At 39.8% G+C, this 24,099-nt stretch overlaps 2 protein-coding genes and 1 pseudogene across 3 annotated transcripts in view; 2 read left to right on the top strand and 1 right to left on the bottom strand.

The window, feature by feature from the left end:
- The window catches only part of stard15 (StAR-related lipid transfer (START) domain containing 15), a 40,163-nt gene extending 34,877 nt beyond the window's left edge, over positions 1 to 5,286 (top strand). For both annotated transcript variants that reach the window (XM_015952593.3, XM_054739435.2), the window contains exons 3-6: positions 2,038 to 2,141; positions 2,601 to 2,718; positions 4,452 to 4,504; positions 4,583 to 5,286. In XM_015952593.3, the coding sequence (XP_015808079.1) occupies positions 2,038 to 2,141; positions 2,601 to 2,718; positions 4,452 to 4,504; positions 4,583 to 4,798 (491 nt within the window). In that variant the 3' untranslated portion in view covers positions 4,799 to 5,286. The remainder of the gene's footprint in view (positions 1 to 2,037; positions 2,142 to 2,600; positions 2,719 to 4,451; positions 4,505 to 4,582) is intronic.
- Positions 5,287 to 5,509: 223 nt separating this feature from the next.
- LOC139070674 (neuroguidin-like) lies at positions 5,510 to 8,769 on the bottom strand (annotated as a pseudogene).
- A 1,351-nt stretch (positions 8,770 to 10,120) lies between these two features.
- Positions 10,121 to 12,383, top strand: LOC139071737 (CCAAT/enhancer-binding protein epsilon-like). Its single transcript, XM_070554705.1, has one exon. The coding sequence runs from the start codon at positions 10,123 to 10,125 to the stop codon at positions 10,435 to 10,437; it is 315 nt and encodes a 104-aa protein (XP_070410806.1). The 5' UTR covers positions 10,121 to 10,122; the 3' UTR covers positions 10,438 to 12,383.
- The last annotated feature ends 11,716 nt before the right edge of the window (positions 12,384 to 24,099 follow it).

The following is a 24,099-nucleotide window of genomic DNA, read 5'->3' on the forward strand; positions in this document are numbered from 1 at the left end:
TGTCAACTTTTGCGTGAGGCCAGCTAGCTGGCCCGGGCCAAGCTGACTCGTGAGCTGATTGGCTATCGCAACTGGCTCGTCTCTGTTCACTTACAGCGGACAGCGGGCTTCTCGATTGAGTCTGAAGGCCTAGAGCAGACCTGCCTGAAAACACAAGCTAGCTTAAATCTGATTGGATAACACCCAACCTTGGTATTTAAACACTAGAAGCAGCGCAACCAAGTGGGTATAATGGGATAAAAAGAAAATTGACCAGTGAACATATTTTTATTGAAAAAAATATTTACCAAAGGAAAAAAAATACATTTACGTTTTTGAGTAAGTTTAGGCCAGCAGAGAAGGCTTTGCTGGCCCTGACTGCCCACCACTGCTCTGCTGTAATAAGATAACCTCAGCGCTTGAGAGCCAAGTGATGTCAACGGTATGATAAATGCAACAATATTTATCATAAGGTTTACATTTGATCTTCTTTAAATAAATAAAACACAAAAAACATTTTGCAAACAGTACAGAAAGGATAGAAGGACCGTAGACGTATAGGGAGCCTAAGTCACTTCCGGACCATTGGTTCCCGGATGAACGAAAAAATGAATGCAAGTCAATGGGGCTAAAAATGCTATTTTCTAATTCCGCTTGTTTTGTGCCATGGATTTCACATATGATGTCCGTGAATTTTAAAGCCGCATTTTGATACTAAGAACGCACTTATTTTTGAACGGAGGCAACGATATTTGAGGTTTTTTGTGAAAATAAGTTCAGGACTACAAATGTGCTTCACGGAAGTGATGCCATCAAACCAGAAAACTGAGGGAAAAGGGCTGTAAGTTCAGCAAACTTCCCACAGGAGGAAAGAACCACCATAAATCTGGTCATTTGGTAAGTAGTAGCTACTTTGTGGAGAAGAGATTATGTGGTGACGTCACATACGCGACTTGTCGATTTCTAGTTCGTAGTCGTGCTAGTTACAAACTTTTACAAGCTAATAAATCTCTAAGTACGTGACTGGCGAGGTCGAAACACCCATCAATAGTTTTCATTTAAATTGCAGTACAACATATGATCCAGGGCGTAAGGCAAAGCGGATTAGAAAATGGTGTTTCTAGCCCTGTTGACTTGCATTCATTTTTTCGTTCTTCTGGGTACCCATGATGCAGAAGTGATTTAGGCTCCCTATATGTGAGGAGGACAGGCTGCACTTAAGAGAGGGAAGATGGTTTGCCTGTAAATGAAATAGCCAATCGTAGTAGAGCCCTTCTAGCCAATCAGAGGCGAGAAAGGCAGGATCTTCCTTGGACATCCTACAGTTTCAAATAACACCACCCGGAAGGCCGGAAACTGTTTTCTGTTACCACCTCTACCACCTGTAAACACTAGATGTTGCTAGAGTGTCCGTGTTCCATATTCAAACTTTAACAGCCTTCATTGGTGACCGATACTTTTAACCTTGTTTTTAACCTGTTCAATAAAACATTTAACACTTAATATTTCTAGACACTTTATTTCTAGAAAATAAACAAGTTACAATACCATATTGTTATGGTCAGATGTTGTATCATAAAGTAGCATAAATGGGCAAAAAAAATCTTGCGTCACATGTAGCAAAATCAGGTATCCACCTTAACACTAAGCACTTCTTCTCCTCTTCTCTCTCATACTTCCCTTATCCTATCCTGCCCCCTAGTGGTAGACACTACACATACCATACCTACCTTGTATTTATTTATATATATGTATTCAATGGCGGAGAACTACGAGTTTTACTCATCGCTATTCATGGTAAGCTCATCTGCAGCTAATGCAGGCAATGACATTTGAAGGAAATTTTCAATTTCAGCATCCAGGACTCCGTAAACAATCCTATTTGGAAAAAGAACTAGTATAATATGCTTCTCAGTAAATAAGACCTTTAACATTATGTTTATCTATTTGGCAGGTGCTCTTATCCAAATCCACACCAAGGACTTTGTGTGTGAATTGTTTGTGTTGTGTTACCATATATGTAACATTGTCATACTGTTGTGTTTGTTTACTTTAAAGGGAAGTGTCCCAGTCCTTTGAAGAACAGGGACTTTGTGACGATGAGGTCTTGGCTCCCACTTGGTAACGACTACATGATCATCAACTACTCTGTCAAACACCCGGTCAGTTTCCAGCAGTTCTTGAGTCTTGTCAGATTCTGTAAATGAGATGTTTTAATGGTTTATGATAAACAATAATAATCAATTTTATGTAGTGATTTTCAAGGCACCCAACGAGCTTGCCATTGACACACTCATACATTCACACACTGCTGGTGATGGTAAATTACGATGTAGCCACAGTTGCTCTGGGGCGGTCTGACAGAAGCAAGGCTGATATGTTGTGCCATCGACGCCACTCATCACCACCAGCATAAGCAACTCAGATGAAGTGTCTTGCCCAAGGGCACAACAACAGAAGTCCCTGGAGGGAGCTGGGATCAATTAAGCATCCCTTCATCTCACCTTTGATTTCACTGTTCTTTCATTGATAAAAGTTTTGAAAAGAAGCTGAAAGTGAAGAACAAGCATCAGCTAACATGACTTGACTCAATAGCACATCCTGTTTATGTATCTCCATAGCAACACCCTCCAAAGAAGGACTATGTCAGAGCTGTGTCTCTCTTGACGGGTTACCTGATCCAATCCAGTGGTGCTACAAGCTCCACCCTTTACTACCTGACGCAGGTGGACCCCAGAGGTGAATTAGACACCCAGGACACACACACACACACACTCAAACACACATCTGGAACTAAAACATAAAATAGCCCTGTAATCCTAAGAGTAAAAATGATAATGGGACTTCTCTGGGCCATCTTTCTGGAAGATGTTTCAACTCTCATCCAAATGTTTTTTTCAGTTCTGACCAAGGGGTCAGGAGTAAGGATGTCTCGATCAGGTTTTTTTTGGCCCTCAAGTCAGTCATTTGATTTTGAGAATCTGCCGATACCGAGTCCCGATCAGATACTTTCGATACACAAAATAAATAAAGAAAGAAAGAAAGAAAGAAAGAAAAGGAAGAAACAATTCCAGAATGTTCCATATTTTTTATTTTATTACCTTTTTATTTTAATTTTTAACAAATCACTTCTGTGAGGTAGCTTGAACAGTCAAGTAATAAATAACATCAATTATTCAATTCAATTCAATTCAATTGAAAATTGAATTGTATCAACTATATAAATACTACATGCTGATAAAATATTGCTTTATACAGGTACAAACATGTAGTGGGATCAATCTACCTACATTTGATTTTTTAAAGAACTTTGTTTTGTTTTCTTGGTTTTTATTTTCCCATCTTCCTGTCCTGTCTGTCTCTGATCTTCCTGCATCTCCCAGTCCTCCAGGAAAAACTCCTGCCTGCTTCCTTCTTTTTCACCTCACAAGTAACTTTTTAACTAGCAGATCAAATTGATCTATTGACTGCAAAAAAAGCGGAGTGTACGCTGCGCCAGTGACGAGCACTGCAGCGCGAGCGCGTCCACAAGTCATGCTCAAATATAGACAGAACTTACCAGAGAGAAAATGAACGGACACGAATGACCGTGTGTTAATTATACATTTTTTGGTGACACCACATAGAAACTTAGAAAATGTTACTGTGGCCATGTGCAGAACGCAGCTGGAGTTCATGAATAATCAGCCGTCTGCCTGCCGCTCTCTGCATCTCTGCTCAAAAGAATCCCCGCTACGCTGAGTCCATATAAATAATATAATATAGGTAGAAACTGGATCTTTTTTGTGCTCCTTCTGGGTGTGTAAGCTAAGGGCATCAGCGGAGCCTGACAACCTTTAAGGAGAACCAAGTTGCTCTCCTGTAATTTGAACCCAGTATTTGAGTCCGGATCGGGGCTTGGATCGGGAAGTAAAGCCCAAGTCCCGAATAGAGTCTGAAACCACGTGATCGGGGCCGATTTCTGAGCATGTGATCAGATTGGGACATCCCTAGTCAGGAGTCCTATCCTTATAAGTCTATGAAGAACATCACACACTAATCAGTGCTGTTAAAGTCAGTTCTGCCTTGACAACCAGTCACCTTTGATTCAGGGAAGATTCGATCTATTCACATGTTTGCATCAATGAGAAGAATTCTTCAAGTGATAAAGACCCTAACAACTTATTTGACCAAATGACTTGATTTGTCCTACAGTGATGTAAACAGCCTGAAATCCCAACTCATGATCAGAACTGAGAAATATCTTCAAGCAGGGTGGGAACACCAGTTGTGTTTTTAGATATTTGTTACTTTTTAGGATGACCATCTCTTGGACCATCCTACACACTTGGAATATTTAGGACCAGGTGCTCTCATGATGCAACACATCATTTCTTTCTGAAAAACAGTTTTGTGAAAGAGATGATAAGGAGATGCTGATTCTGTCCCCCTCCTGTTTGTTGTTTTCTCTTGTCTTCTGGTGCCCTCTGCAGGCTCATTACCAAAGTGGGTTGTGAACAGAGTCTCCCAGTTTGTGGCTCCAAAGGTGAACATCTGATTGATTCCTCTGGCACATTCTATCTATGTTCCATGTCTCACAGTGTCTCTGGTCCTGTCTTCTCAGGCCATGAAGAAGATCTACAAGGCATCTCTGAAATACCCGGAGTGGAAACGGAAACACAATCCGACACTGAAGCCATGGATATTTCCGGAGCAGAACACATTGCCGACCATCAGCTTGTCAGAGCTGACACTGCAGCATGCGGAGTCTCTAGAGAAAATTGATGAGAGTTGTGTGAGTGAAGAAAAGACTGTCAACAGCGATGATGAGGAGATCTAAACGTCTTCAAAGTCTCAGCTAGAGCACCTTTGTCTCATTTTCTGTTTCTAATTTCTTTAATGAGACAAAGTGAAACTAAAAATGTACAACTGACGGCAGACACGTCATGCTCCTACAGTTTCTCACACGTTCAGGTTTTGAACTTCACATGTTCACCCAATTTGACTTTTCACCATCTGTCCAATGGCTGTCCAGGGAATGCCCACTGACTATTCACTGGACATCCAGTATCCACTAATAAGTATTCTAGAATCTTAAACAAGATCTTTCATTCTGATAAATCTATTAAATTGTAGAAACTCTCTGCGTCTGATATTTCTGGTAACTGATTAGTAAGTGTTGGGATTTTATGTTGGAGAATTTGATGAACTAGTTGAACTTTCTGTTGATGCAGAGCAGGTTTTGTCTTCTTGAACAGAAATTTTGTTAAAATTGTTAAACTGAACAAATCAATGTGTGTGATCAATAAAGCTTCCCTGAGACCCTTGCATTGTGTCCCTTTCCCTGTGTCTCTGAGACCCTGTGTCTGTGACTGTGTCCGAGTCCTCGAGTTAAAGGCTGTGTCAGCTTTATGGCGTCAGAATTCCGCCATATCTTGTGCACGCGTATTGTCCACATCATGCATGCGAACGGGATTCGCACGTGGAAGTTAGAACCTCCACGAGTGAAGATATACATGGCGAGGAGGTTATTTGAGAGGGAGCAAACTGTGTGAGCGCACAAGGATGTGAACAAGTAACAAACCTGCATGCGCGCGTTGGCCAACGAGCACACAGCATATGGAAAGCTAAAACCGCCGAAATACGCCACTTTCCCAACCCGTCTAGTTAAGAGATGACAAAAAAAAAACCCGTTTGATGTGTCAAGACGTCGTAAAATATGGCAAACTCTCCCAGAACGCCGTATTTGACGCCAGCCAGAGCCGTTCGTAACGGTCCCGTAGAAAACCCGTAAAAAACGCTGTTTTTTTCTGGACATTGAACGCCGTTTTTTTACGTCACCTGAATCCCAGACGCGTTCCCTGTGTGGGTGGCGTAAAAAACGGCGTTTGTACGGACATTGAACGCTGCTTTTTTCGCCGCTCTGTGACATAAAACGCCGCTTTTAACGCCACTTTGTGACAGTTTTCACACGTTTAAAATTCAACTTTACTCTCATTCATGCAGAGCCCTCCCCATGGGTTTCTCATCCACTTAATCCAGTGACCCAATGAAAGAAGAGGTTGAGGCAGCACTAATTCATCCCAGATTCGCCGGGCTGAGTCCAGCTGGAACATCAGTGCTCTTTCTGTCCAAAACTCCCTTCTTCTTAAGCTCATCCACTTTGAGTATTTACTATTGTTATTTATTTATTTATTTATTTATTTTTTTACTATTATACTTGTCTTACAGGAGCTTCTGAAAATGTTCTGTCTTGCTTCTCCATCATCACTCTCCAGATCCTCAGACCAGCCACTCCAGAACCTTCCCAGATCCAGGATCAGAGCACTTGAATTAAAGTTTGAAACATGTCTGCTTGTTGTTCTCCTATAGAAGCATTAAACTAGAATTTGCTACTGAGCTTTCTTGGCTAAAATATGCTCTTGAATGTTTTTATTTACATAAATATTTCAAGAAAAACGTTTTTCTTTGCTGCTTCACCAAGACATGACTCTGAAAATGTCCTCATGATCCTGAAACGTTGGTTAAAACAAATTACCTTCAACCTCTTATAAAACAAACGTGTCTGTTGATGATTATGCCCACTACAATACTGAAGCACCTGCTTACTTGCTACCGATTTGCTAACTTTCTGTAATATTTTGATATTTAAGTTGAAAACATGAACTGCTGTAACACAAATTTCAAATGTAGATGAGCACTTGTTTCTAATCAACTAATCATTATTTCTGTGACTAGTCAGCTTTTTTCTTTTCAGTAAACACATGGAAAAATTACAATTATCTTACTGAAAAAATGGTTTAACAGTGTTGCACATGTATAATAATCTGCACTGGTTTTGACAGTTACGGCATTCTTCAAACTATAATAATAAAATAAAGTGAAAAGTTATTTACAGTTGATTACTTCAAGTTTCTACTATTTACATTTTATGCATCGATACTGTAAATGGCTGTTTACTAAGGCATACAAAGTCAGTCTGGGATTAGGGTGACGTAAAAAACGGCGTTCAATGTCCTTCTACGGGACCGTTAAGAACGGCTCTGGCTGGCGTCAAATACGGCGTTCTGGGAGAGTTTTTGCCTTATTTCACGACGTCTTGACACATCAAACGGCGTTTTTTTCCCGCTATCTCTTAACTAGACGGGTTGGGAAAGTGGCGTATTAGTGGCGGTTATGGCTTGCCATACATGAGAGCAGCCCGACGCAGCTGCTCCATGTGCGCCTTCTTCCTGTCTGCTTCTGTCACATCGCCGTCTGAAGGGGACAAGAGTCAGGAGGGTTAAATGGTTGATGATCTCTGTCCTTATCCAATACAATAAATAAACATTACTGTAATGCACTGGAGTGATCTGTGGTGGTATATACTTCTTGCTACTTGGGTGGGCTGCTTTCATATCACTGGTTGATTTGTTTCCTGCTTCGTCTTCAGACTCTGATTCACCCAGCTAGATGAACATTTATCATTCAGTTTTTGCCTCATCACCACAAAATAATCCAAACAAGATAAATATGGCCGCAGTGCCTCATAAGGGGGAGCTTACTTTGTTGACGAGGTTCTCAGGATTTGGACGCAGCTGCAGCGGGTCATTTTCAGCTGAAAACCGTTAATCCTCAGTCACATCCATTCTAATCTGAGGTTTCAGGTAGAGGAAACGACTCAGGGTCTTACCTAAGCTACCAGTGACAGCTGTACGCAGCAGTTTGTCAATCTAGTACTTCAGTTTGTGATCCAAGGGTCGCATTTTCTCCAAAACCTTTAAGAGTACAGAGTTAAAGCCCTTGTTTTTGAACAGGTAAGCTGGAGTGGTTCCTCAGACGTACAAACTCACGGTTCTGATTGTGACCACCCGGCTCAAAGCATCGCTGTCTTTGATTTTGCCTCCCTGCATCTTGATGTACATCAGGTGAGTGAGGTCCTGAAGATAGAAGAGCAGCAGATGGTAGCGAAGATCCAAGAAGGACAAACCCCGCAGGGCGAGATGTTAGATGGGTCAAATGTACACAAAAACCTCCTTGCAGATTAAGATGGGCCTTTTCTTACCTTGGAGGTCTTAAACGCGCCATCTTTAACTTTGGTGAGCAGCTCACGGACTGGCTGGTGACTGAGACGACCTGAAATTAAACCCAGAATGGAGCAATCTGATTATAACTAATAAATAGTAAAACACCAAAAACAAACAATACTGTAGCCTTACTATATTATTCCTTATATTTACACTCCTGCTACTATTTTAAAACCCGTTATGACAATAGGTAAAACACGTGACTAATTAAGCTGTAATCACAAATATTAATGTGTCATGTGAAATCATAATATAAAGCTAGGCGTTGTTTTCGTACCTGCTCTGTGAGACTATTCAGCAACTCGACAGCTTTGGGCAAATCCCTCTGGATTAAATCCTGTAAATGTTTAATCACAAGTCAGAAAACGAGTCTTTATTCTTTAAACATTAGGAAGGAATAGCTAAAGGAAACGGCGCGTGACCGCAGATAGCTTAACAAATCTAGTTAAAAACAAATGATGCTAACTTTTACACAAAAAGTAAGGAGAGTTTCAATATAATCATTAATCATCAGGAATGTAAGAGAAAACAAGTCAAATTGAGTGTTAAAAGCGCTTCTTTTCTGAATAATTAGCCGGGATGATCTCAAATCCACAGATAATCTCTGGAGAGTGTTGAGTGTTGCCGAGCGACAGCCTCAAAACATCACTGCCCTAGAGGGATGCATGGAGGAATGGGCCGAAATACCTGCAAAAGTGTGTGTAAACCTTGTGAAGACTTACAGAAAACTTTTGACCTCTGTCATTGCCAGCAAAGGGTATATAAAAAAAATTTGACATGGAATTTCGTTATTGACCAAAAACTGATTTTCCACCATAATTTGCAATAAATAATTCAAAAATGAGATCATTTGATTTTCTGGATTTTTCTTCTGATTTAGTCTCATATGAGGTATACTTATGAAAATTACAAGCCTTTCATCTTTCTAAGTGGGAGAACTTCCACAATTGGAGGCTGACCAAATACCATTTTTTTAAACAAAATAATGTAAACTGTCCAACGTGGTCGTGTTTCTGGTATTAGATTTTATTAGCTTATTAAAACTTTCTTTACATGAACAGCAGCTCTGGAATGAAGGCAGTATTTTCCTGAAAGGACAATCTCTCTCTCTCTCTCTCTCTCTCTCTCTCTCTCTCTCTCTCTCTCTCTCTCTCTCTCTCTCTCTCTCTCTCTCTCTCTCTCTCTCTCTCTCTCTCTCTCTCTCTCTCTCTCTCTCTCTCTCTCTCTCTCTGTGTGTGTGTGTGTGTGTGTGAGTGAGTGAGAGAGAAACAGAGGAAGTGATGATGTGATAATCAGAGGGGTACCTGCCTGATAGCCTCCTGTCTTTCAGGGCGTTTCCACTCAAGACGGTCTAGAACTGAAGAGTTAAATCATGGTGAGTTTTTCCTCAACTTTATTAAATTTTAAAGAACAAAGTTAAGACTTTAGACACTAAATAAAAACAAATCAAGTATTTGTTTAAAGAAGGCAACAAGAAATGGATAAAAATTTATCTGAATGTTGAGAATAAACATGGAAAGTTAAATTATTTAATACATTAGAACATTTTACTCTCTTAATGTCCACTAGTTTCTGTCCATATTGGTGGCAGGAGGGTAAAGATGTAAATTTCCCCTTAAATTATATATTTGATGTTAACTTCAGATTATGCTTTAATCGAACAGCAACACTCAGGGTTAATCTGCTTTTCAAACATCATTAAACTATTTATTTGTGAATTTTCTTGAAATGACAGATTATCACTTGCAAGCTTGTGTTGACGAAAGGTTTTCTTTTCTGTACCTAACCAGGATTGTATCTGTCTGTAAAACGGAAGCTTTTAAACTATTGTTTCCTGCCTCAGTTAAAATAAAAAATACAGAAACATTTATTTTTGTGAGCTGTGGCAGATAAAATATGAACTCTTTGATGTCTAAACCAGGAACAAAAACATTCTCAGAATTTCTTGTGATTTTGGGACAATAAGGAATATGATTAAATATAAATGAATAATAATTATTTAGAGTAGTTCTTTTTGCACTTTTTACACAAACATCTTTTGATAATTGTTTTCTTATTAATATTAATAATAATAATAATAATAATAGTTACTTTATTGATGTTCAGCCAATCAACTACTTTGACGTCATCAGCTGTCGAAGGACCCCGAGCCAATCCTGTACCCGAGCAGATCCTGTACCAACACCGGCTGAGGCGTGAGAGGAACAACATCGCTGTGAGGAAGAGCTGGGACAAGGCCCGCAGGAGGATCCTGCTGACCCAGCAGAGGGCCCTGCAGCTGCAGGAGGAAAACCAGAAGCTGCAGATGAAGATAGGACAGCTCACCCAGGAGCTGGACACTCTGAAACACATCCTGTCCCAGCGGCACCTGCAGGGAGCCCAGGAGGGAGCAGGACAGGAGTCCAGGATCTGACAAACTCATTCATGTCCACGAGCAGACGTCAGGACTCAGACAATTCAATTGAAAAATAATGTATTAATTCCAGAGGGAAATTGATTAACACCTTCTCACTAACATCTGTGACTGAGGAAATGGAAACATCTGCTAGTAAAGAAGAGTTTTTGATATTTTGCAACGATTAAGACAAAAAGCAGAACCAGCGTTGTCTGAGCTACCACCGATCTCCACCACCACCTTGCTTTTTTCTTACATTTTAGCTAACGGTGGGTGTCTGCCATCCGTTTACAATGTGGCCATATTGTTGCTGTTTCAGTTTGTGCTCCTCAAAGCCTCAGTGATGAAGATGCGCATTTAAATAAAACCGTTTCCCCCAAACCAACACGCTCTGGAAACTAATAACAGGCATTTGTGGATCTCACCACCTGATGTGTCACCTTTTAGCAGCTACTGATAACTAGCTCAGCACTCACCCTGCTGAAAAACCAGTTCATGTTGTTTTAGATGCTGGTCCAGAATGAGAAGCTTGTCTAGCATGCATGTGCAGAATCCAATTAACAGCATCCCATGCTGGACTAGCATAGCAGCATCCAAAATGCAACACACGCTGGTTTCTTCAGCAGGGTAGCTCGCTTTAAAACGCTCACACATTTTCTCACGTTCTCTTTTTCTTCTACTTCTGTCTGAACACACAGCTTAGCTTCTCGAAGAGCCTTCTGTGGGTTTTATTTAATCACGTCACATGCTAACTGTTAGCTAAGTAGAGCGTGAGTGTGCAGCTCCAGCCCTGACTAATGAATGAATTCCTTGAGAACTAAACATTTGGGAACAAGCTGTGAGCATCATTATTTTTGTTATCAAGGCTTGAAGGCTTGTTTACAGAAGCTGAGAAAGGCCACATCAGTGTAACGTGAGGAAGTATGGGTTTTTCTGTGCCAAAGGTCGTATTTGCCCGGCTGGGTCAAAGCTGGGTCACCAGCAACATTCACCCACAGATTAAGACCTGAACCGACAGCGAGTCTGGAAGAAAGCCACAACATCTAAACACCTGCATCTCCAGAAGAAGGAATTCTCACACAATCTAGTCATAATAAAGAGTCTTAAACTTTCTCCATTATTAATGCTAAATAATCATTTTATCACTTTACTCATTATAAATGTATTTTAATCAAATGAATGATTATTATGCTTTGGGTAATCATAACGAACTATAATGAATCAATACTTAATTAAATAATGTTTTTGGGAGATGTTTAGCGATGACCTTCACACTCGATCACACAGGTCTGGATTCACAGTAACTCAAAACACATTTGCTCTGACACACAAGTTTGCTTTGGGAAGAGAAGTGGTTTTTGGTAAGTTAGTCAGTACGAGAGGAGAAAGAAAGGGAGAGGACGTGCAGAACAAACGCCAACGGGGAACGGAGCCCCGCCAGCTCCCCCCCCCCCACGTTATTTCTGTCAAGCCAGACAGAATAGCGTAATGCAACCAGCTAACGCAGACTCGTCCCAGAGTCTTTGATTTCTGAGTTAATTTAAACTTGAGAAAGCGCATCTGCCAAACGCTTCTTCAACGTGTACCGAGGTCAACTCTGGACTGGACCGTCAGCACACCTTCGTCTTCTCTTTCAGCCAAGGTGGCACCTGGAGAAACATCCTCCTTCGGTCCGGATCTAAAGAGGGTCCTGAGGTCGGTGAGACAGAACACGATAGATAGCGTTCTGATGCAGTTTTTCTAATAAGAACTAAGTTTAATTCAAACCATCATTTTTCACTCAGATTCACCTTTTCTCTCCCTGAAGCAATCTCATACACATACATGCACGCATTCATAATTCCATCATCCTCAAATCTAGCACATTCAACACAAGGTCTATTTGTGCAAGCTTAAAATATCAACTGTTAAAGATTGTTCAACAAGGTTGCCAATGTTGATTATTTTTCCTATGATTGACTTTTCAAATCGTTAGTTTAAATTGAAGAATTAAAACTCTTAAATTTCAAACTTGTCTTTTCATTGAACTGAAACACAGACACACGGATATGATCGTCAGTTTATCGATGAAAACAACCTTTGAGTCTTCTTATCTCTATAACATTTGGTTATTAATTTGTAAAAATTAATATTCCAGATTATTCTGTAGGATGGTTCCTCTTTCATAAAAGAGCCATAAACCATTACACTACATCAGCATTTCTGTTTTAAAGCAACACTTTCAAGATTACAGGTAGAATTTTCGGTTGTCTTTAGATAGCCAAGCTACGTTTTATTTTGTTGAGAAATCAAGCCTTGTTTGGTGGAGATAAGCTGATTATGTCGTGATACAAGCTGTTTCATCACCAGATTATATATAACCATCTTTAAGCCTCAATGTGACCATTTCTGCATCATTCAGTTCCCTGAATCTGGAGATCCACTCGCTTAATTTAAGCGCAAGTTTCTGTTTCTTTGCTGTCACAAGATGATTAAATTAAAATAAATTTGACCCATTTCAGCTTCCATACTCGTTCTAAAACTCGTCCCAATCTGTTCTGAACGGCCGTGCTTTGTAAAGGTGAGAAAGACGAGAAGGTTCTGTTCATTGAGAAGTAGCAGAAATCCTTTTGATTTGATTAGCTACAGAATCAGCTAGCTGACATCTTGTTGTCTTGGCCCGAGCTGTTGTTGCTCAACGCTTAAACAACAACCTCTGTGGTTTGTAGTGGAGGCAATAAAACCTGAGTGTTATTTAAATCCTTATCTGGGCTGCATTTTTAAATCAAATTAAAGGAGGGCTAGGATTGATAAATATTCTGTTGATGGATAAAGTATTAGAAATGAGGCCACAGGAAACACAAGACGGACACCCCAGAACCAATGAGTGTTCTGCAACAGACCCTTTTGCATCACCGCGCTCATCGATTCCCCCTCTGCATCCTTCATCAAGGTGCACGCCTGCCGCACCATTTCCCAGAAGCCCTCTAGCCACAGAAACGGACGTCATGCCATGGACCGTTGTGCACCAGCAGTTTCCCTTTGTGGGACAGGCAAGATTTCGACACGGCGGAGGATGGAGATGAGGAGCACAGAGATAATATCAGTGCTTGGGGCTGCCAGGGCCTTCCTGTGGCTGTGATGGTGATGAAGGGACACAGAGATAGGAGACACAGGGGAGGTGGGGCTTTTTAAAAATATTTAGTATACCGGGTAATCTAAAGTGAAAAGAATTGAAATCAGCATGAAATGACCTGATTATAAATATTTCTACCTCTAATAGGATGGAAACTACAGCCTTTCCAGTCTACAAACACATCCCTGTGAGCTTTTGGAGGAGAATGGAAGTGTAACACAGGCCCTTAAAGGTTACTTCTTGTGTGACCGTGTCTGTTGAAATGTCCCACAGCGTTGTGTGGGGCAATCTGCAGCCCTAGGACTGCAACAACTCCGCAGAGTGAAGAAAGCACATATTTCACCAAATCCCTACCAACAGCAGCAGACCATATGACCCCCACCACAACCCCACGGATGAAGCACCAGAGCTGCTTCTGCATTAAAGATGAGCTTTTTGCTGTTGTTATGATCTTTATTTACATGTTTTAGAATGAATTTGTTAATTGTTTGTGTCATTTAGATAAAAAATATCCAAATTAATCAATGAAAATTTTTTTTCTTTAGTGTTGAATTCGTTTTCAAGAAATTTTCATTTCAGTAGCGTTCTTTCCATCTGTTTTTATTACTCTAGAAACACACTTTAATCTTTCATGAGAAACTTCCTCTTATTGTAACACACACGATCATCTCTCAGGGGTAAAATCGATTTATCTAGTAAAAAAAAATGACCTAAAACCCAGGAAAATTTAAATAAAATGACTTTATATCATTTATGGTTTTAATAGAAATACAGTGTGAACGCTTACCCCGGGTTTCCACGGGAGCCGTCAGCAGCACGTTACTGCAGCAGCACGTCTTGCTCGCGTAAGCTGCTGCTTGGCCCTTCCCACGAGACGCGAAGCAGCAGGGGAGCAGCTGTCACCGACAGAGCACGAAGTCACACGAGTGACTTCGTCAGTAAACACAACAACAAGCAGGAGAAAATTACAACAAGGTTTGTGTTTTATGTTCTGTCCGTTTTATAATCGCCAATACGGACCTGAAAAACAAAGGAGACCGCTAGCTAGGTGATAACTTCTCACGGGGACGCACAGTTAGTAACCTGAAGGCAGGCAACCGGAAGGCAGTACGTTCTTTATTCTGAAAATCTCGGTAGATTCTCTCCATTTCCGCGTCCGATTTCCTGCCTTTCCTTCCCCAAAAATGTCGAACTTGACCCGTTTCAGAGGCGTCGCGCGTAGAAAATAGAACCGGCGCGTAAAGGCCGCGACATGCTGCTCCTGAGACGCGGCCGACTCACGCTGCTGACGGCTCCAGTGGAAAAGGTTCTGTTGACCACAGCGGTTCCTATCAGCAGCTATGACGTGCTGCTGCAGTAACGTGCTGCTGACGGCTCCCGTGGAAAGCCGGGGTTAGACGGTTTGAATATTCCCTGTCCAGTGCATGGTGCAGCACTCAGCAGCCGAACAAACGGTGTGGTGCCATCTGGTGTAGACTTACAGTAACTACCACTCCTCAGGTGGGGTCTCAGGTGTGGGGCGGAGCTTCAGCTGATTGATGTAACCGACGAAAAAATCTGGTATTAATCAGTTGCTGGCATAGCTCAGCTGCGAGAGCGGGTGACTCTCACTCTAGAGGATCCAGGTTTGAGTCTGGCCAAGTAACATAGAGTTGATGTCATATTATTCTTTCCTAATTCCTGTGATATTATTTTACAGTTGTGACCGTTCAACTGTCATTAAATGTCCGAATGTTTAATGGGCAGTGTTTTAAAAAGTGCACATAAGCTAGATGGTTTTAACCAGGTAAAAATAGACTTGTGGGTGTAGGTATGTTCAAGTTTAAAAAGTTCTTGCCTCATTAATGTATTGTTTATTTTTTTCAGCATTTAATTGACAAATTATCCTTTCAAATAATTAATTGATGAGTTACATAATTGTCCATTTAGAATTGTTGAATGGACTGAGTCAAGTTTGGTGCACTTTATATATTTCAAAACATGTTTTTTTTTATTATGCATATAAATAATTTTAATGTTAATTTATTGAAATATTTCTATTTTTTCATTACCTCACCCTTGTTTTGACAAAAACAAGACCTTGCTGGATAATATCACGGAGAAACTATTTGTTCACAGTACATGGCTCAGTGAGGATCTGTATACCAAAGGAGGAGATGCTCAGAAATCTGTCTGCAGATTGTTACAACCCAGACTGGAAGTGGTGGGCTGTAATAAGAAAGGAGACCAAACAGAGGAGTGGGGGTTCAACAACTGATTTATTTAACCAAAGTAAGGATTTACTAAAGCAGATCAGTGCAGTCAAGAATTACTGGTGTTTGGGTAGTCCTGAACGTGTTGTGATGCCCCCACCGTCTCATTTGGGTTTTCATTTGTGTTTAATTGTGTTTTTCTTCTGTTGTAGGCAGCTCGTTAAGCAGCCTTGGAGGCACCTGGGCTCAGGGTGTGGTGCTGCCTACAAAGCCTACTGTTTTTCTGCTTTCACTGGGTCTCTCCTGTGTGGTGGAGAGTCCTCACTGGCCATTTTCTGTTCACTAACTTGCTTTAGTAAATCCTTACTTTTGTTAAATAAATCAGTTGTTGAACCCCCACTCCTCTGTTTGGTCTCCTTTCTTATTACAGCCCACCAATTCCAGTCCGGGTTGTAACAATCTGCAGACAGATTTCTGAGTATCTCCTCCTTTACACAGATCGTCACTGAGCCATGTACTGTGAACAAATAGTTTCTCCATGATATTATCCAGCAAGGTTCCGTTTTTGTCAAAACAAGGGTGAGGTAATGAAAAAATAGAAATATTTCATTAAATTAACATTTAAATTATTTATATGCATCATAAAAAAAAACATGTTTTGAAATATATAAAGTGCACCAAACTTTACTCAGTCCATTCAACAATTCTAAATGGACAATTATGTAACTCATCAATTAATTATTTGAAAGGATAATTTGTCAATTAAATACTGAAAAAAATAATCAATACATTAATGAGGCAAGAACTTTCTCTCTCTCTCTCTCTCTCTCTCTCTCTCTCTCTCTCTCTCTCTCTCTCTCTCTCTCTCTCTCTCTCTCTCTCTCTCTCTCTCTGGAAGCCCCACTCTAAGGGAGTTTGCAGTGTATTAGTGAGTCATATATTGTACAACCACAGTCATAAAGTCTTCAATCAGTAGTTTTATTTCAGTATGTATTTTTCCAGTATAACAAAAAATGTAATTTTATATGGTTAAAACCATCTAGCTTATGTGCACTTTTTAAAACACTGCCCAGCAAACATTCGGACGTTTAATGACAGTTGAACGGTCACAACTGTGAAATACCTGAAATTAAGAAAAATTAACATGACATCTACTGCATTTTCCTTGCCCAGACTGGAACCTGGATCCTCTAGAGTGAGAGTCACCCGCTCTCGCAGCTGAGCTATGCCAGCAACTGCTGAATACCAGATTTTTTAATATAGATAGCTAGAGAGTAAAGTGCGGGGTAAACTAACCAATCAGAGGATAGGGAAGATCTGCCACAGGCCACGCCTCCAGAGTGCCAAAAGCCCTTACAGCCGAGCGAGCAGGAGTCAGAAACCGAGCGCGCACAGAGGCTGCCGAGCGCGCACAGAGGCTGCCGCGCGCGCACGTTTTCCTCTGCCGTGTGCTCGTTGACAACGCGCGCACGCAGGTTTGTCACTTGTGCACATCCTTGTGCGCTCACAGACACAGTTTGCTCCCTCTCAGTGCACAAATGACCTCTCGCCATGTATATTTCCGCTCGCGAGTCCCGTTCACACGCGCGCTGCCATGTATATTTGTGCTCGCGAGTCCCGTTCACACGCGCGCTGTGGACCCAATGCACGTGCACGGGTTGTGGCACGCTTTAAACGCCATAGACTTATTTTGGGTTAAACTCTGTAGTTAGTAATATTTTCAGCCCACTTGGCCTCATTTCAAAACAGAAACCGTAGAAGATTCACGGTGCACTTCCTGTAACTCCATGCTAGCATCTAGCATTCAGCACTAGCTAAAGCTAACGTTTTGATAAAAGCAGAAGTTCTTCTTGTTTTAAAACTTTAAACGTTTCTATAACCCAACGCACTTATAGCTGAATACTGCACAGATTTTTAGACATCAATATTATAAAACAAACAAAATCTTACAGATTTACGTGGGTCAGACTTCAACAAGCAGTCCGCAAACGTAACAAATTACACCACAAGAGGGCGCCTGAAAGCTATTCTGAAAAAATTAGAAAAAACTACACCGATGGAGGGGTGCCAAGATGGCTGAGTAAGTAGACGCTTACTGCCAAGCTCTGCAAATGTAACTCTACAATAAGGTAAAAACATCACGTCAAATCAAGAGTTTTTGAGCTGTTTTGTTTCTCAACCAAAAAAGAACAAGTTTTTGAGAAGTAAGCGGCAAAATGTCTAACCGGGATAACAAGAGACCGTCGAGCAGTTCCAGAACAAAACTAATACTAATGGCTGATGCTAATAAGGCAGATGATAACCAGGCGGCTGCGCTGGTGAATTCATTGGTTGACAACTGTCATAATTATGCGGCTGCCTCACTTCCTCTTCCAATAACGGACGAATTGATGGACGAGTTTCCACCTCTACCCATCACACCCAGCCAATCTCCAGCGCCAAAGAAAGCGATGCACTCCAAGGAAGGTAACGTGGATGTCGTTGAAGCATTGTCAAAAGTAATAAATAAAAGGATGGATGACCTTGCACTACAGATTGCTGGTATTAGAAAGACTGCTGACTTTGCATGTGAGGAAATACGAAATGTGAAAGGCAGAGTTGGCTCTTTGGAGCAGAAAATCGCTAAAGAGGAAGGTCGCGTGGATACCAACCAGCAGAGAATCACAGACCTGGAACGAAACTCCAGACGGCGGAACCTCAGGCTGTTTGGTGTTAAAGAAGCTGAGCGGGAAGATGTATGGAAGGGTGTTGTTGAGATCTGTCAGGCAGTGCTGCCTGAAAGTAAAAATTGTCTACGGGAAGCTATCGACACTGTGCACCGCGTCGGCCCTAAACGCCCAAACAGCACCAGGCCCAGAGCTATCATTATCCAGTTCGTCTCCGGCAGGATCAGAGATGATCTGTGGAAAGCCGCGAAGACAGCCCCATACCTGAAGGAGAACCGTGACCTGAAGTTTGCAGAGGACCTCTCAAAGGAAGATAGAGATCGTCGGAGCAAACTGTGGCCCATTATTGAGCAGGCTCGCAAGGAGAACAAAAAGGCCTACTACGTCGGATGTCGAGGTTTTGTGAATGGGACAGAAGTTTTTCCGTCCTCAGAATGAAAATGGAGAATAATGGATAAATAAGAAAGAAGGTTAAAACTGCCAGGAAGTACAACTGCTTATGTTTGCTGTTTATTTTTATGCATTTGATATTTTGGTTATTGAGAAGTTAATGTTATAACACTTTTACCAAAAAATTTTTTTATAAATGCAGTGCTCGGTCCCTTTTTGATACTTACTTTTCTATTAAACACTATCTATTAGTTCTATTCACATTTCTAATTGTTCAGTTTCTGTTTTCTATACTGTCATTTTCTATTGTTTCTCTTAATGCCAGGGGGTTAAAACAATCTTGTAAACGCAAAGCTCTATTTTTGTTTGCTAAAAAATGTCATAGTGATTTCAGTTTTTTCCAAGAAAGCCATTCTGTTTCCACTGACGTGAACTTCTGGAAATCCCAGTGGGGTAACGATATCTGGTATTCGCATGGCTCAGAGAGGTCAGCTGGGGTTACAACTCTCAAAGGTTCTTTCGGTGGTACTGTTCTACAATCAGACTGTGATTCCTTAGGTCATTATATTTGTTTGGTAGTCGAATACAATCACTACATTTTCATAATTGTTAATGTATATGGTTATAATATCAAGTCCAAAAATGATAAATTAATTGACTCATTAGATACGAGAATTACTTTTTGGCTTTCTAAATATCCTAGCTCACTTTTGTTAATAGGCGGAGATTTTAATGTATCGCTCAATGATACTATAGATAGATGGCCCCCAGCACAACGTTTTAAAAGTAACTTGAGGATGGAAGCATTTATGGATAAATTTAATGTAACTGATATTTGGAGAGAGAAATTTCCTGATGATATGTCATTTACATGGAGTAACCACTCTGGTTCAAGGAAATCATGTATTGATTTTTGGTTAATTTCTAAAAATCTGTCCAAAGATAGCATTACGGTCAATATCCTCACAACGCCACTCACTGACCATAGAGCAATATACATCAATTTACAAATTCTTCCTACTGAAAATATTAATAGATCTTCATATTGGAAGTTGAATAGTTCACTTTTGAACCATACATTTGTAAAAGCTGAAGTTACACGATTGTTAAAACACTTTTTCAACAAGGGTAATATTGAGAAGTCTTACAGTATAAACTGGGAAGTTTTTAAATTTGAAACGGGTAAATTTTTGAGACAGTATGGGGCAAAAATGGCTAAGGCAAGATCAGAAGAGGAAGACAAATTAATTGTTCAAATTTCATCAATATATCAACTGCCACCAGATGAAGTCTCAGAGGAGGATAAATTGCAACTTAGGACCCTTCATTCTAAACTTGACGAGCTTTATCGCCAGAAAGCTGAAGGTGCTTTTGTTCGTTCAAGAAAAAAATGGATAGAGGAAGGAGAACAGAACTCTGCTTATTTTTTCCGTTTAGAAAAATCTAGATCTAAATCCAATACCATCCATCAGTTGAACATTAATGGTACGATCACTAATGATGCCAAAACCCTCTCTCAATTTTGCTGTAAATTTTACTCAAAGTTGTATGAATCAAAATATAAGGCAAATGTTGCTACTCAGTTCGTCGACTCTGTAAATAATATAAGAGTAATTAAAACTGCAGATAGGCTTTATTGTGACAGTTCGTTCACTGAAAAAGAGATACTGGACTCCATTAATCTTCTTAAGAACAACAAGTCTCCAGGCACAGATGGCTTGGTAGCAGAATTTTATAAAATGTTCTCTTCCCAGTTAGCACCATTTCTGTTACAGGTTTATAACGAAAGCATTGAAAAGGGCACTCTTCCACCCACCCTCACACAAGGACTCATTACTCTAATTCCTAAACCTAAGAAGGACTTACTTTCCATAGATAATTGGAGGCCAGTAAGCCTCCTAAATAATGATTATAAAATTCTAGCTCTATTGCTGGCCAGGAGAATTAAAGATGTTTTGGATGATGTTATAGATGAGACACAATCGGGATTTATGACAAAAAGGCACATCTCCAATAATATTAGACTCGTCTTAGATATCCTGGACTACTCTGACCTAATCCTTGATGATTCATTTATCCTTTTACTTGACTTCTACAAAGCTTTTGACTCTATTGAGCATGAATTTATATTTCTCTCACTCAGGAAATTTGGCTTAGGTGATTTCTTCTGCAACGCCATCAAAACTTTATACTCTGGCGCAAATAGCTCTATCAGAATGAAAAATGGCACCACATCTCGTTTTTGCCTGAATCGAGGTGTACGCCAAGGGTGCCCCATCAGCCCTTATCTTTTTCTACTTTGTACCCAAATTCTTGCCTCTTATATTGCTAATAGTCCTGTGAAAGGTATAAACATAGCAGACAGAGAGGTTGTCATCAGCCAACTGGCAGATGATACCACAATTTTTCTTAAAAATGCTAATCAGGTGTCAATTGCCCTGAAAATTTTAGATGACTTCTCAAAAGCTTCTGGATTAATATTAAATTTAAACAAATGTCAGTTATTACCTATCAACAATTGTAATGATCATAGTATTTGTAATATAGCTATTCAACACGAAGTAACATATTTAGGCTTGATTATCTGTAAAGATCAAAAAACCAGAATTACCTCTAATTTCTCTCCAATAATTAAAAAAACTCAATCTAAGTTAAATCAGTGGTTACAAAGAGATTTAAGTTTAAGAGGACGAGTGTTGCTCTCCAAAGCAGAAGGTTTGTCTCGCCTGACTTATGCTGCCATATCTCTGCATGTGGACAACAGAACTTGTGGGGAAATTGACCGAATGCTCTTCAACTTCTTGTGGAAAAACAAAACACATTACATTAGAAAGAGTGTAATAATGAACGACTATCAACATGGGGGACTCAATATCTTGGACTTCACTACCTTAAACAACACATTTAAAATTAACTGGGCAAAACATTTTCTTAAAAATCCTGTCTCCATTTGGAATTTTATTCCTCACTATATCTTCTCTAAATTTGGTGGTCTAACTTTTATCCTGTGTTGTGACTACAATGTAGGAAAGCTTCCAGAAAAACTTTCAATGTTTCACAAACAAGTTCTATTAGCCTGGTCACTGATTTATAAACATAATTTTACTCCCCATACATACTTGATCTGGAATAACAGGAACATAGTGTATAAAAATAAGTCATTGTTTTTCTCTAATTGGGTTGAGAAACAGATCATTTTTGTGAATCAGTTGTATAATACTAATGGACAGCTTATGTCTTACACAGAACTCCTAAACACATATACATTTCCGGCAACTCCCAAAGAATATGCCATACTGTTTGCTGCAATACCTATGGGTGTTAGAATGCTTTTTAAAGGTGTTCTACCTGTTGTACCGCCTATTTCTCCTCCCGACCCTGTGAACACATACGTCGGAATAGTTTGTCTTATCGAGCATAAAAACAGTAATAGGAATATTCGTGCTTTATTTCAGAGAGAATCCTTATCTGTTCCATATGTGATTTTTTTATTGGAATTCCTTTGTCACTGACATCAGTTGGAAAAGAGTATGGACCATTCCTAATAAGTATTTTGTGACAAATAAGGTCAAAGAAGTTTCATTCAAAATACTTCATAAGTGTTACCCAGCAGTTTAAGAGGGACATTGATGTGAATTGCTGTTTTTGTGGAAGCCACCCTGAGACCGTTCAGCACCTCTTCTGGATCTGTTCACATGCTACAACGTTTTGGAAAGACTTTAGCAGATTTATTATCGGACAGCTCTGCAAGGACTTTGTTTTAAAATGGGAAAATGTTGTATTTTGTTTTTTTTTCGCAAGCACAGAAAGGAAGATGTATACTTTGTTATAAATTTGTTAATTATTCTAGCTAAATTTTATCTCCACAAATGCAAATATAGTAACCAAAAACCTAATTTCAAGCACTATTATAATGACACTCTATCTTACATAAAATTGATTAGTGGATCACTAAACAAAAAAGCTTTAAAAACTATATCTATTTGCACCACCTATAAGTTATTTGGATGTGTGTAACATTTCTGTAGTACACCCCCTGGCATATGTTTCATCTTTGTTAAATTTTGTATGCAATTTGATTGTATACTTTCACCTTGTTCAATAAAGTTTTGGAAAAAAAACTACACCGATTCAAAATATCTACGTACCTGTTTTAAATAAATACATATTAAATAACATACCTTTTAAATAAATACATATTAAATAACATTAAACAATTAAATACGTTTTAAATAAATAAGACCACCAGCGCGCAGTGCATGCTGGTTAGATTTGTTTTCCTCCAGCCAGCTTCTTCCTCTCCAGCGTCGTCGTTGCACGTCATTTGCTTTATGACGTCATAATGTAGTATTACCTCATCAAAGCACATTCCATCAGCCACACCACATTGCACCAGACAAGCACAGAGAGCTATCGTATCAACATGTCACACTTTGAAAAGTTTGAGAACCAAATCAAAATCCTTGATTCAAATTTGGATTTTGTACACCATGAAAATCGTGATCTGTTCCAGAGTTTCTCAGATCTTTCCAAAGCTATTTTACAAGCACTTAATGAAAACAGCAAGGACTTTAATAGGGCTGTCCAAAAGATGAGAACTATTCATAGCCATTTTAAAAATAAAGAAGCTTCTTATCTAAAACAAATTTCTGAATTTCAAGAAGCTGAAAAACACGAGGAAATTACTGAGCTGCCAAAAGCCAACTTAGAATTAGATGAAAAGCTTAAGACACTTAGATCACAAAACGAAGTATTGCAATCTCAGGTAGAACAACTGGATTCTCAGAATACCAAACTGAAAAATATCATTCAACGATGCGTCGGAAAAGACAAAGAGCTTCAGAGTTCACCTGGCCCTTTAATCGATGAAATTAGCGAACTTAAAGAGGATGTGAGAAGGGCAAAACAAGAAAATGACAGTTACCCTGAGGACAAAGTGAAATCTCTGGTTAAAGAAAATTCCCAACTTAAAGAAATCCTGGAAGAATTTGAGGGGAAACTTAAAGATTTACAGGGACAGAAGGACAAACTGGTTGACAGAAATGAAAAAATGTCTAATCGAATAGTTAAACTCACCAAGAAGAATCAGGAACTCATCAGAGAATTAGAAAACTCTGAGTGTAATGACGCATCTCCAGACAAAACACAGGAAATCGATGAGCGGGTTAGTTTGAAACAGAAGATTGCTCACCTTCAGGAGACCAAAGATAAGGTAACTTCTGATTTAAACACCTGCTTGGATGAAAAGAAGCTCATAGAAAAAAACTGTCTGCAAAGAACAAAGAAAACCTTAGTTTGAAACAAGAAAACAGTCAAC

This window comes from Nothobranchius furzeri, chromosome 1 (assembly GCF_043380555.1).
Source record: "Nothobranchius furzeri strain GRZ-AD chromosome 1, NfurGRZ-RIMD1, whole genome shotgun sequence".
Taxonomy (NCBI): domain Eukaryota; kingdom Metazoa; phylum Chordata; class Actinopteri; order Cyprinodontiformes; family Nothobranchiidae; genus Nothobranchius; species Nothobranchius furzeri.

Bases quoted from the DNA above. Each gene is read 5' to 3' on its own strand.
- LOC139071737 (XM_070554705.1), top strand. From the start codon at position 10,123: ATGTTCAGCCAATCAACTACTTTGACGTCATCAGCTGTCGAAGGACCC.